A 14,477-nucleotide genomic window follows, 5' to 3' on the forward strand; every position below is an offset into this window, starting at 1 on the left:
CTTGCATTTGTTCCTGTTGAACTTCATTTTGTTAGTTTCGGGCCATCTCTCTAGTAGTAGTTTGTTAGTTTCTGCCCATCTCTCCATCTCTCTCTTGTTTCATCCTCTTTGGAGCCAAGACCGCCGGTTCCTTCCCCGCCCAAATTGCTTCCAATTCACTCTCCTCCCCAATGTTAACTACCCAAAACAGGGCTTGAAGTACGGCCCCGACTTCTCCTCCCTCTGCTTCTGCCGTCTTACCTGTATGGGAGCGCAGGTGCCTCTTGAGGGCGGTGTGGCTGGGGAAAGTGCGGTTGCACTCGCTGCAAATGTAGCTGCGCACTCCGGCATGCACCTCCATGTGCTGCTGCAAGGCCGTTTGGGTCTGGAACCGTTTCCCGCAGAGAAGGCAGAAGACCGCCATGTCGGAGCCTGAAAGAAGAGGAAGGGTGGCCATCAGACCTAGGATGTTGAGTCTCCTAAGCAGTTTCTCTCTACTTCCCCTTGAGCCTTGAGGAGGGGAGGGTAACAAACAAACAATACTACCACCACCACCACCACTACTACTACTTATACTTATTATTATTATTTTATTATGTCACAGCAAACAAGATAGATATGCTGGATTTTGTTTCACAAAATCCCAAGTTGAACACTTCCCAAGTGTCTAGGGCTGTGTGATGTATTATTACAGTAGAGTCTCACTTATCCAACACTCGCTTATCCAACGTTCTGGATTATCCAACACATTTTTGTAGTCCATGTTTTCAATATATCCTGATATTTTGGTGATAAATTTGTAAATACAGTAATTACAACATAACATTACTGCGCATTGAACTACTTTTTCTGTCAAATTTGTTGTATAACATTTGCAGAGACTTGCAAACATATGAGGATAAATTCATATATAAAAATAATGTATATGTATGGCTACAGATAAACAGGTACATGGATCTATATGTATAAAGGATTTGCAAAGACCTGCAAACATATGAGGGGAAATTCAAATATAAAATTAATGTATATAGATAGATAAACATATAAAGGTACATAGAGATGGCAAAAGCTTGCAAGGGGTTAATGCCTATATACACTAGAGTCTCACTTATCCAAGTTTCTGGATTATCCAAGGCATTTTTGTAGTCAATGTTTTCAATATATCCTGATATTTTGGTGCTAAATTCGTAAATACAGTAATTACAACATAACATTACTGCGTACTGAACTACTTTTTCTGTCAAATTTGTTGTATAACATGATGTTTTGGTGCTTAGTTTGTAAAATCATAATCTAACTTGATTTTTAATAGGCTTTTCCTTAATCCCTCCTTATTATCCAACATATTTGCTTATCCAACGTTCTACCGGCCCATTTATGTTGGATAAGTGAGACTCTACTGTATTATTATTTTATTGTATGACACAGCAAACAAGATAGATATGCTGGATTTCATATCACAAAATCACAAGTTGAACACTTCCCAAGTGTCTAGGACTGTGTGATGTATTTTCGGATGATGCGTGCAGATCCCAGTAGGGTGGCCTTTTGCAGTTGTCAGATCGTAATTTTGTCAATGTCTATTGTTTCCAAATGCCGGCTGAGATCTTTTGGCACGGCACCCAGTGTGCCCATCACCACCGGGACCACCTGCACTGGTTTCTGCCAGAGTCTTTGCAGTTCAATCTTGAGGTCCTGAGAGCGGCTGAGTTTTTCCTGTTGTTTTTTGTCAATGCGACTGTCACCTGGGATGGCGGCATCAATGATCCAAACCTTTTTCTTTTCCACAACTGTGATGTCTGGTGTGTTGTGTTCCAGAACTTTGTCAGTCTGGATTCGGAAGTCCCACAGTATCTTTGCGTGTTCATTTTCCACAACCTTTTCAGGTTTGTGATCCCATTGCTGCTGCTACTACTACTACTACTACTACTACTACTACTACTACTACTTGACACAAAGACAGGGCATGACACAGCAAACAAGATCTATATGCTGGATTTTGTATCATAAAATCACAAGTCGAACACTTCCCAAGTGTTTAGGACTGTGTGATGTATTTTCGGATGATGTGTACAGATCCCAGTCAGGTGGCCTTTTGCAGTTGGCAGATCGTGATTTTGTCAATGTCTGTTGTTTCCAAATGCCGGCTGAGATCTTTTGGCACGGCACCCAGTGTGCCGATGGTGATGATGATGATGATGATGATGATGATTATTATTATTATTATTATTATTGTGACTGCTCCTCTGCACACTCCAGAACAAGTCACAGTTCCAGCTGAGGGACAAAAGTGGAACTAGACGTGGAAGATCAGCTTGGGCTGGATCTATACTACCATACAATGCAATTTGAAACTGCATTATATGGGCAGTGTAGACCCATAGCACAATGCAACTACATTATATGGGCACTGCAGACCCATAGCTCAATGAAGTTCAAACTACCATACTATACTACCATATAATGCAGTCCGGACTGCATTCATTATATGACAGTGTAGATCCAGGCTTGGTGAGGATTTCAGCTTAAATGACAACACAGCTTCCTGGTCTGCTTGCTTGAAAAGACAGAAATGAATTGTCAACGGCTGCTAAACCACGCAAAGAACATTTCCAGCATCTAGATTCATTCAGGGTTGGAAACGAAGGGTTCACCCATTCTGCACTGTTGAATAAATGCAGTTTGACTCCACTTTAGGTGTCATGGCTCAATCCTAGAGATTCCAAAAAGTCAGAGAAAGCTAAAGACATTGCAAATCTACAACTCCCATGATTTCACTGAGCCATGGCAGCTAAAGCAGTGTTGAACTGCATTAACTCTGCAGTGTAGATGCACAAAGAATCAGTGGATCAAAATTTTGCAAATTATTGCACCATTTTGAGCCGCACTGCCTTTGATTTGTCTCATCATGGAGAGGCTGAAGCAGAATGCCGAGATCTCATTCCGGTCCTTTCCTGTCTTTCTGAGATTGCTATTTTTGTGACCAAAGGGATGAGTAACTTTTTAAAAGAACATATTATGAAACAATATCTCCAAAACATCAAACGGAGAGCACTGTTCGTCAATTGACTCCGCAAACCCTAATGTGGCTCTTTCTAGGTACAATTTCCAGCCAAAAAGCGGATTCTGCAAAAGGCAAATCCGAGCTTAATTGCTGCTTTTTATTCCCTTCAATCGGCAAAATGGGCCCATCATCCCCAGAGCCCCTCCTTCCAAGAAATAGGTACTAATGCAGAGACTTTCAAGACGGAGCGTAATATCAAAAAAGCAGTTATGCCAAAAAGGCCATCTTAGCCAAGCGTTTCCTTTGCTAATGAAACCCAACCGTCGCAGTTAAGAAGGAAATTAGAATAAAATAAAATAAGAGGCAAATTAAAAAAGGAGACGGCGAGTTTAAAGTCAAGGGAGAAGCATTTTGAGCGCGACGTCGGCACTTAACCTTCATCAGATAAAACTGGGAGGAAAACTCTACTAAGGTATTCGCAGATTATCTTCATATATATATAGGCAAAATTAAAAATATTAATGATTGCAGAAGAATGGAGAAAAAAGCCACTGACTCCAGGTTTTATCTTGAGTTTGTGACAACAGTTAAGACCAATCTCTTCCAGCAGATCAACTTCAGACTATGAATTTAGGCCTATATTTTACTACAAAGAATGAATGGCCCTTGTGTTATCTTCTGACTTTATGATTCTATGAATAATAATAATCTATACACATAATAAAAGTGAAAATCTATATGTGTGTATGTGGCACGGTTGTAGTTCCCAATGCTGAGGAGCCACCAAGTCACTCCCTCCAAGTACATTGCAGGTTACAGCGAGCACATCCCAGTGTTCCTTTCTCTCTCCATTTGCATAACCCCGCCCACTGGCTCTCCCTTAACCCTTTCGTACACTTCCCTATGGCACACAGCAAACAGAGGAATTGATCACCAACTGAACAGACTGGAGAGGTTTGGGGAGAATTCACCAGGATTTATAGGCGTTGTAGGGACTGGGATGTATAGTTCACTTTCAATCTAAGAGCCCTCTGAACCTCACCAACAATGGATCTGGAACTCACTTGGCACACAGACCCAACTGTGAATACTAGCAGGCTTTGTGGGTGACTGACCTTGGCATCAGAGAGTTATAGTTCACCTGTATTCAGAGACTAGTGAGTCCAGCAGATGAGGGATCTCAACCACACTTGGCACACAAACCCAACATGACCAACTGTGAATACTGGAAGGCTTTGTAGGTGATTGACCTTGGCATCAGAGAGTTATAGTTCACCCGTATTCAGAGACTACTGAGTCCAGCAGATGATGGATCTAGACCACACTTGGACCACAGACCCAACATACCCAACTGTGAATACTGGCAGGCTTTGTGGGTGACTGACCTTGGCATCAGAGAGTTATAGTTCACCTGTATTCAGAGACTAGTGAGTCCAGCAGATGAGAGATCTCGACCACACTTGGCACACAGACCCAGCATGCCCAACTGTGAATACTGGCAGGCTTTGTGGGTGATTGACCTTGGCATCAGAGAGTTATAGTTCACCCGTATTCAGAGACTACTGAGTCCAGCAGATAAGGGATCTCGACCACACTTGGCACACAGACCCAACATGACCAACTGTGAATACTGGCAGGCTTTGTGAGTGATTGATCTTGGTATCAGAGAGTTATAGTTCACCTGTATTCAGAGACTACTGAATCCAGTAGATGATGGATCTAGACCACACTTGGCACACAGACTCAACATGGATAACTGTGAATACTGGGGGAGTTTTAGGAGGCTTGACCCAAGATTTTTGGAAATTGTAGTTCACCTATATCCTAACACATTTTCTAATGGGAGCATTCATAAAAAAACAATAGGAAAGGCTGAGTTTTTTTTCTAAGAAGACTTTTGTGTTCAAAGGTGGCAATGCGTTCATGTTGTCCTCCCTTTCCATAGTTATATCTTTGCAAAAACCCAGGGAACCACCAATGGAGGCGGTAAATCTCCCCCTTTCCATCTCAAACCCAATATTTACACGTCGTCAATAACAAATAGCCGGTGACCTTTGCGCTATTAAACAATTTGCTTTTGTTTATGCATTCTTGATTGCTCTGGGAAGAAAAAAAAAACGTTATGAGTCAGTACAAATTGCATTAGTCCTGGGAAGATTTAAGTGAGCAGAACGTGGGGCTTTAAAAAAACAAAACAAAACAGACTCCCTCCCTTTATAACATAGGCAACGGGAGCATAAAATAATTGAGAAAATTATATTAGCAATTTGTTAGCTCTTCCAAGGCAATCATAAGACCCGTCGGGCTCTTAAGGGGATGCAAAAAGAAATGAAACCACATGCAATTCGCTCCTCGTTTTCCTGCCAGAAATGGAAGATGTCTGCAAGGCGCTGGGAGCGTTGCCAAGGGCCGCCGCCGCAAAAAGCCCAAATTTGGCTAATGTTCAATGTGGGTTTCTGCAGGAGGGCATCCAAATGCCAGTTTTGGAGACCACATTTCTACTTTGGATCGTAGGTGCCTTGCAAAAAAAGAAGACATCAAATTTGGAGCATGGAGTCAAAGAGATCGAAGCATTGCAATGCCAAGGAGATGGACACAAGGAAAGGTGTCATCTCCAAGGGCTTTGTAGCACCTGACTGCTTTGTGGCATCTATTGATCGTAATATGGAACTGGGCTCCCAATATCATCCATTGGTCCACTGCTCATTTTTGCAAGATGGAGAGGATTCTGGGCAATGGGGAGCCAAGTTGAGCCTCTCCATTCCCAGGAAGACTTCGGATCACAATGACGGGTGGCACTTGAATCTTGTTCATACGACTCCATTACAGCACTTGGATTCTACTTCTCCATTCTAAAGAATCCAAGCAATTGAGTCTCTGTTTTTGTGAAACTACCAAGCCCAAGAACCATTTGTGCTCTGGATCAGACCAAGCAAGTCAAGAGAAGCCCATCTGGGCTGCTTTCTCTCTCGCAGAACCGCAAGCTCCATTCAAGATGGTATGAAGTGTCTTCAAGCATGACTAGGACCAACACTGGTCCTCGAAGGGCTTTAGCGTTGGCCACTAAATAGGGAGGAAAAATCAAGGAGAACAATAGATGGATCAGCAAAGAAATTCAAGGTAGGATGGAAAGATCTGAGAGCCATCTTCGTGTGAGCATTGGACTACGATTTTCAAGGTGCATACGAAGGTGTTAGTGGACGAATTTAACTATACATGCATTTTAAATTTCATTCATAAATTCATGGTTTAATAGATGTGGTACTATTTTATTATCTACGGATATGTCATTGTTTTATTGAATGTATTTTGGGCAATGTAATTTGCCGACTGTTGTAAGCCGCCCTGAGTCCCTCCGGTTGAGAAGGGCGGGATAAAAATGATGTAAATACGATTTTGCAGACCAAAGTTTGAATCCTGGCTTGGTCATGGAGACCCATCTCTCTCAGCCTCAGAAGAAGACAAAAGGAAACCCCTTCTGAACAAATCTTGACATGATACAAATGAGCAAGACTCTGACCCAAGTTTGCCTCCATTAGTGAGCAACTTTGGGAAACTACTGGCCTGGTCTCCACAGATGGACATTGATCGTCCCTTTAGGTTTTCGGACCAGGCCACATCTGAGTAGCTGTGGCTGTTGGAAGTTCATGCCATTGGGCCTGTGGATTTCTCATAGGTTGTCTCATGCCTTTAAAGGAGCTCTCCAAGGTACTGGATAAGATAAGGAACAGACTCAAAACCTTGGACAGCTCCTTTCAGGCTTGGACTGAAACCTGGAGCAAGTTCACCTCCATCCTGACATGAACATGACATTGTCTCTGGCCCTTGAGCACTCTAATTGGAGGTCAGCTGTGACCAGCAGTGCTGGAGTTCGAAGAGGCACGAATGGAGCGCTTAAGGGAGAAACATGCCAAGAGGAAGGCCCATCAAGTCAACCCTGACCACCTGGAAACCGATGTCCTCACCGTGGGAGAACATGCAGATCAAGAATAGGTCTCTTCAGCTCTTCAGCCACCTAAGAACCCTTCAACTGGAAGACCATCATCCTCGAATTACAAGGGATCGCCTAAGTAAAGTAAGTAAGTCTTTGGGCTAGTCCAAAATGGCAACCTCTTCCATCAGATGGACCCACAATGGAGATGAGCCTCTGAGTCCCCAATATAGAAACAAACAACTTTACACCATGAACAGCGGGCTCTGAACCAATCCAACCCATATCTTTGTATAGAGGAGCTCTCATTAATGCAAGCAGCTTTCTTGTGTCTCCGTGACACAAGCAACTCTGTTTTTCATTCAAGAAGTGCCTGCCTCGCTCTCTCCTCATGCGAAACCCTGCAGCACGGCAGCAGCTCCGTGGGAGACAGGTCTCTGTCTGCATCTTAAGAGGATGCAAAAGGCATTGGGTTGAGTACACAACGTACCACGCAGCTTTCTCATTCTGGGGTGCAATCGGTGCTTTTTCATAGTCAGAATCCAAAACACCTGGAAGGGCCAAGCTTACCCATGCCCAATATCGGGGCATGTCCATGGTGCACAATCAATTCTTTTTAAACACTAACAGGTACTGTATATACTCGAGTATAAGCCTAGTTTTTCAGCCCTTTTTTTGGACTGAAAAAGCCCCCCTCGGCTTATACTCGAGTGAGGGTCCTGGCTGGCTTATACTTGAGTATATATGGTACATTTATTATTTTTCTCTATTTTTATTGGTATTATTACATTTATTATTTTACTCTATTATTATTGTTAGCATTACATTTATTTTGCTCTATTTTTATTATTAATAATACATTTATTATTTCACTCTTTATTATTAATTTAGTTATGTTAGTATTACAGTAGAGTCTCACTTATCCAAGCTAAACGGGCCGGCAGAAGCTTGGATAAGCGAATAACTTGGATAATAAGGAGGGATCAAGGAAAAGCCTATTAAACATCAAATTAGGTTACGATTTTACAAATTAAGCACCAAAACATCATGTTATACAACAAATTTGAAAGAAAAAGTAGTTCAATATGCAGTAATGTTATGTTGTAATTACTGTATCTACGAATTTAGCACCAAAATATCACGATATATTGAAAACATTGACTACAAAAATGGCTTGGATAATCCAGAGGCTTGGATAAGCGAGGATTGGATAAGTGAGACTCTACTGTATTTACATAAAGCTCAAATTTAAGATAAGACTGTCCAGCTCTGATCAAATCATTATTCTCATCTTCTTCAATGTAAATGTGCTTATGTATACTTTTAATAATAACAGAGTAAAATAATACCTGTAATAATAATAATAATAATAATAATAATAATAATAATAATAATAATAATAATAAGGTGTTGATCGGCACATTGGGTGCCATGCCAAAAGATCTCAGCCGGCATTTGGAAACAACAGACATTGACAAAATCACGATCTGCCAACTGCAAAAGGCCACCCTATTGGGATCTGCACGCATCATCCGAAAGTACATAGCACCAAAATATCACAATATATTGAAAACATTGACTACAAAAATGGCTTGGATAATCCAGAGGCTTGGATAAGCGAGGCTTGGATAAGTGAGACTCTACTGTACATTTATTATTTTACTCTATTATTATTAAAAGGATACATAAGGGCAGTTACATTAAAGAAGATGAGAGTAATGATTTAATCAGAGTTGGACAGTCTTATCTTAAATTAGAGCTTTATGTAAACATTCAAAAACATTTAACCTACCGATGCCTCGATTAATGTAATTTTATTGGTATCTATTTTTATTTCTGAAACTTACCACCTCTCGGCTTATACTGGAGTCAATGTTTTCCCAGTTTTTTTGTTGTAAAATTAGGTGCCTCGGCTTATATTTGGGTCGGCTTTACTCGAGTATATACGGTAATGCCGTTTCAGAAAGCAAGTTAAGTTTTAGGGTTTCTCAAATGATACACCGTTTTGCAAAATCCATGCCAAACCCCATCTCCTTGCAGGTTCCACCAAAGCCATTTGCAGAAGAGCAAAACGGCGGAGTCGGAAAAGTTCTTGCACTTCGGATGAACCGGATTGAAAATTGTACTTTGCACAAAATAGTTACGGAACGAAAAGTTGGAGGCGAGGAGGAGGGAATCGTGCTCCTCAGCTGTCAGCTCTGCTTACTTCTCCGGCTCAATTTATATCCCACTCCGTGCTTTTTTTCCACCCCCTCCCGTAAAAATAAAGAGAGAGAAAAGCCCCAGGGTTGCTTTGTATGGAGCAGACGCAAATGCCTTTCGTTATAGAGCGTCTCCACCTACAGTAAACAAATTTGTCAGCTCACTTGCTCATTAAGCTCCATGCGCTCCCTCTGTCTTTCTTTCTTTCTCTCTCTTACTCATTCCACCCTTTTCTCTCCCCTCCCCGCCTCTGTCCAGGGTGGGATTTATTGGGAGCCGCATAATGAAAAGAACATGAATGGATTTGCTAATTTTGTCAATCAATTGGAAAGAAGGCAGAGGGAAATAAAGTTTCCGAGGAGAGACTTGCGACGGGGGAATGAAAATGCGAAACAAGAATCAGGATAAGAACTAAAATGCAGTGTTCCTGTTTATGTCTCTGGCTTGCTGGGAGTTTTTCAGGCTGTATTGCAAGCATCCTCAGAGGTTGTGAAGTTTGTTGGAAACTAGGCAAGTGGAGGGCCGAAGTTTGCTCACACCTGGTCAAGAGGCACTGGTTGCATTTAAAGGTAAAGGTTTTCCTCTGACGTTAAGTCTCTGGGGTTGGTGCTCATCTCCATTTCTAAGCCGAAGAGCCGGCGTTGTCCGTAGACATCTCCAAGGTCATGTGGCTGGCATGACTGCATGGAGCGCCGTTACCTTCCCACCAGAGCGGTACCTATTGATCTACTCACATTTGCATGTTTTCGAACTTCTGGGTTGGCAGAAGCTGGGGCTAACAGTGGGGGCTCTTTCCGCTCCCCCAATTCAAACTTGTGGCCTTTCGGTCCAGAAGTTCAGCAGCTCAGCGCTTTAACACACTGCGCCATCAGGGGATATTATTTCCTAAAGGTTGTGAATATACAATATTTCGGATTGGTTTTTTTGTCTGTTGGAGGCAAGTATGAATGCTGAAATTAGGAAAAATAATTAGGATGTAATGGCCTTGCAGCTTTAAAGCCTAGCTGTTTCCTCCCTGATTACCTATTGATCTACTCACATTTGCATGTTTTCGAACTGCTAGGTTGGCAGGAGCTGGGGCTAACAGCAGGTGCTCATTCCACTCCCGGGATTTTTGGACTTTTGGACTCTTGCTTGCTGAGATTTTCCTGTGAATATCTCTGTAGATCTTAGGAAGCTGTTTCTTGATTTAAGGCATTGGTTACTGGCTGATATCTGAACAGAGGATGAGCTGCAGATGTCCATGCCTTGGTCCTTTCATTAGTGGCTGTGACTTCCTGACGGATGTCAGGTGATATCAGAACAACAATGGGGTTTCGGTGCTCTCCAAACCAGAAGCGACTTGCAGGGAGAGCACTGAGAGCCCATTTTGGTTCTGATGTCTTATCTGTATATCTTGGGAAGTTGGAGAGAACTGAGACCCTGACTTTTACTGAACAATGAGCTGTGGTAGGGGAAGTGGTGCCAAAGTGGGTTAATTCTGCAGTGTAGATGCCACCCTGGTGGCACAGTGCGTTAAAGCGCTGAGCTGCTGAACTTGCGGACCAAAAGGTCCCAGGTTCAAATCCCGGGAGTGGAATGAGCGCCTGCTGTTAGCCCCAGCTCCTGCCAAGCTACAGTTATATCTATATATACAGTAGAGTCTCGCTTATCCAACGTAAACGGGCCGGCAGAACGTTGGATAAGCGAATATGTTGGATAATAAGGAGAGATTAAGGAAAAGCCTATTAAACATTAAATTAGGTTATGATTTTACAAATTAAGCACCAAAACATTATGTTATACAACAAATTTGACAGAAAAAGTAGTTCAATACACAGTAATGCTATGTAGTAATTACTGTATTTACCAATTTAGCACCAAAATATCACGATGTATTGAAAACATTGACTACAAAAATGCGTTGGATAATCCAGAACGTTGGATAAGTGAGTGTTGGATAAGTGAGACTCTACTGTATAAAAGAGTGATGGCATCAGGGCAGCAGACAAAACAACAAAACTACAGGCCCCCCAACTTCAAAATTTGACAACACAACCCATCATCCACGCCTCTAGGTTGATACAACAAAAAGAAAAGAAAAATAAAGTCCTAATTAGAGGGAAAGGAATAATTGTTTCTATCCAATTGCTGCCAGTTAGGGAACTAATCTCTGCCCACTTGGTCTCCTAGCAACCAACTCAGCCCAGGGGACAGGCAAATTTAGGCCTCAGGCCTCTTCCACAGATTATCTAATTTGCACTGGATTATATGGCAGTGTAGACTCAAGGCCCTTCCACACAGCTATATAACCCATTTATAATCTTATATTATCAGCTTGGCATTGGATTATCTTGACTCCACACTGCCATATAATCCACTTCAGTGAGCATTTTATACAGCTGTGAAGAAGGGGCCTCATATAATCCAGTTCTAAGCAGATAATATAAGATTATCAATATACAGTAGAGTCTCACTTATCCAACACCAGCAATTCCTCAATACTTTATTTCCCATACCACCATACTTCGCCACAGCAACGCGTGGCCAGGCACAGCTAGTGCATTATAATTGTATTCTCAATTCGCTTCTGACACGATAAATGAAATAAAATCCAGTGCTCTCCCTCCTTCCTCCAAAATCCAGAGGCAAATCTAATAATCAACAATGAAAGGAGGAGATTAATGGTTGGAAAGACGAACACAACAAAACGGGACGGTGGAAACGGGAGTCCGAAAGAACCCTCCAGGAAGAATGATGGAAGAATGGGAAGCACCCATTGAGAGAGGCAAGCCCTGCTCTCCACGCAGAGTCTCTTCTTATCTCATTCTCCGTCTTGGTGGGAACAGCAACAAAAAAGCAACGCTCCCCCCAGCTCCCCCCATTCAAGCCCACCGATGTCCCGCTCTCTCCCCGGTTCCCAAAACCTGCCGGCAACAAAAGTGTCCCTGCCCACAAAGGGAGGCAAATCCCGCTCGGTATGCAACCCTCTGGTCTGTAACTTTCAAAACGCCAGCAGGATCAGGGCAAAGGTCAGGGGTCTGAGGCCCCGGCTGCCCCCGGGCCAGCTGGGGAGTGGGCACCGAAGTCTCCCCTAAGTCGCCCCCGCTGCGGCCGAGAAGAAAGGTGGCCAGCGGGAGGGGAGGACGCGGACAATGCCCCTCGGCCGGACCACAGGCCCGGAACAAATCCACCCTGGCACCCGGGGCCCTCATTTGTGAAACTAATTGGCCCTCCGATCGAAAAGGCATGGGGGGAGAGGCGAGGAGAGGAGCACGCAAACCGGACCCGTTTCAAGTGTCCAGAGAGCAGGAATGGCCACAAAATAAGCCACTAAAAGGACGCACAAATATCATCGCTATTGGTTTTGGATTTACGGAGATAGGTACAAGGGATGGTGTTATCTCCAAAGATTTCTGCTTCTGCTCCACTTTGCACCCTCCATCTACCACAGTGATCCCCAAACTCTAATCTCTAAGAGTTTTGGACTTCAACTCCCAACAGTCTCAACTGCATAGAGCAGCGACCAAGGATTCCGGGAGTTGAGGTCCAAAACACACAGAAGACCAAGTTGCATGGCCATCTGTGCCCTCCGTCTACTACAGAGATCCTCAAACTAGTCTTCCAGGTGTTTTGGATCCAACCGACTCAACTGGCTTGAGAAGCAACCACGGATTCCAGGAGTCGAGGTCCAAAACACACAGAAGACCAAGTTGGATGACCATCTGTGCCCTCTGTCTACTACAGTGATCCTCAAACTAATCTTCCAGGTGTTTTGGGCCCAACTGACTCAGCTGCCTTGAGTAGCAACCACGGATTCCAGGATTCGAGGTCCAAAACACACAGAAGACCAAGTCTGGGAACCACTGGACCACAGAATCGTAGAATCACGGAACTGGAAGAGACCCCAAGGGCCACCCAGGGCCACTCAGTCAATGAATTCCCAACAGATGTGGGGGTTGAAGTCCAAAACACCTGGAGGGCCCAAGTTTGCCCAGCCCAAGTTAGATCAAAATGGTCCAAAGTCTTCTTGGGAAAGGGGTGGCTCAAGGTGGGTCCCCAGAGCCCAGAGACTGGGACACAATGGAGCAATGGATTCAAATTGCAGGAGAAGAGATTTCACCTAAACATTAGGAAGACCTTCTTGTTCCAGCAGAAGAACATGTTGCCTTCGATTGTGGTGGAGTCTCCTTCTCTGGAGGTTTCTAAGCAGAGGTTGGATGGCCATATGTGCCCTCCGTCTACTACAGTGATCGTCAAACTAGTCTTCCAGGGGTTTTGGACCCAACCGACTCAACTGCCTTGAGAAGCAACCACAGATTCCAGGAGCCAAGGTCCAAAACACACAGAAGACCACGTTTGGGAACAACTGGACCATAGAATTGTAGACTCCTAGAGTTGGCAGAAACCCGAAGGACCACCCAGTCCAATCCCTGGCCATGCAGGAACACACAATCAAAGATCTCCCAACAGATGGACATCTAGTCCATGCTTAGAAACCTCCAGAGAAGGAGACTCCACCACAATCCAAGGCAGCAGGTTCTTCTGTTGGAACAACTCTTACTCCAGCAGGTTCTTCCTAATGTTTAGGTGGAATCTCTTCTCCTGTTAGTTGAATCCATTACTCCCTGGTGTCCCAGTCTCTGGGCTCTGGGGACCCAACTTGAGCCACCTCTTTCCCAATAAGACTTTGGACCATAATGATCTAACTGGTGTCACCTGTTACTCCGTTTTAGATTGGATTCTACTTTAGATGCCGTGGCTCCATTCTTGAGAAGCCTGGAATTTGAACTTGGTCAGGAAACAGAGCTCACTGGTGGACAACTCTAAGTAATTCATCATCATCATCATCATCATCATCATCATTATTGATAGATATGCCGGATTTCGTTTCACAAAATCACAAGTCGAACACTTCCGAAGTGTCTAGTACTGTGTGATGTATTTTCTGGTGATGCGCTCAGATCCCAGTTGGGTGGCCTTTTGCAGTCGGCAGATCGTAATTTTGTCAATGTCTATTGTTTTCAAATGCCGGCTGAGATCTTTTGGCACGACACCCAATGTGCCGATCACCACCGGGACCACCTGCACTGGTTTCTGCCAGAGTCTTTGAAGTGCAATCTTCTTCTTCTTCTTCTTCTTCTTCTTCTTCTTCTTCTTCTTCTTCTTCTTCTTCTTATTCTTATTATTATTATTATTATTATTATTATTATTATTATTATTACTACTATCATCATCATGATACTACAAAACCCAGAATTCCATATCTGGGCCCTGGATCACCCCAGCAAGTCCAAGAGAAGCCAACGCTGCAGAATCGATTCAATTTGACATTCCTTGAACTGCCATCGCTCAGTGCTATAGGATCCTGGGCAAGGCGAG

General features: G+C 43.4%; 1 protein-coding gene across 1 annotated transcript in view; it reads right to left on the minus strand.

The window, feature by feature from the left end:
- The window catches only part of zbtb16 (zinc finger and BTB domain containing 16), a 211,558-nt gene that overhangs the window by 25,506 nt on the left and 171,575 nt on the right, over window positions 1-14,477 (minus strand). Inside the window, exon 5 of the mRNA XM_062961416.1 lies at window positions 241-411. Within this exon, the coding sequence (XP_062817486.1) occupies window positions 241-411 (171 nt within the window). The remainder of the gene's footprint in view (window positions 1-240; window positions 412-14,477) is intronic.

Source organism: Anolis carolinensis, unplaced genomic scaffold (genome assembly GCF_035594765.1).
Source record: "Anolis carolinensis isolate JA03-04 unplaced genomic scaffold, rAnoCar3.1.pri scaffold_8, whole genome shotgun sequence".
NCBI lineage: Eukaryota > Metazoa > Chordata > Lepidosauria > Squamata > Dactyloidae > Anolis > Anolis carolinensis.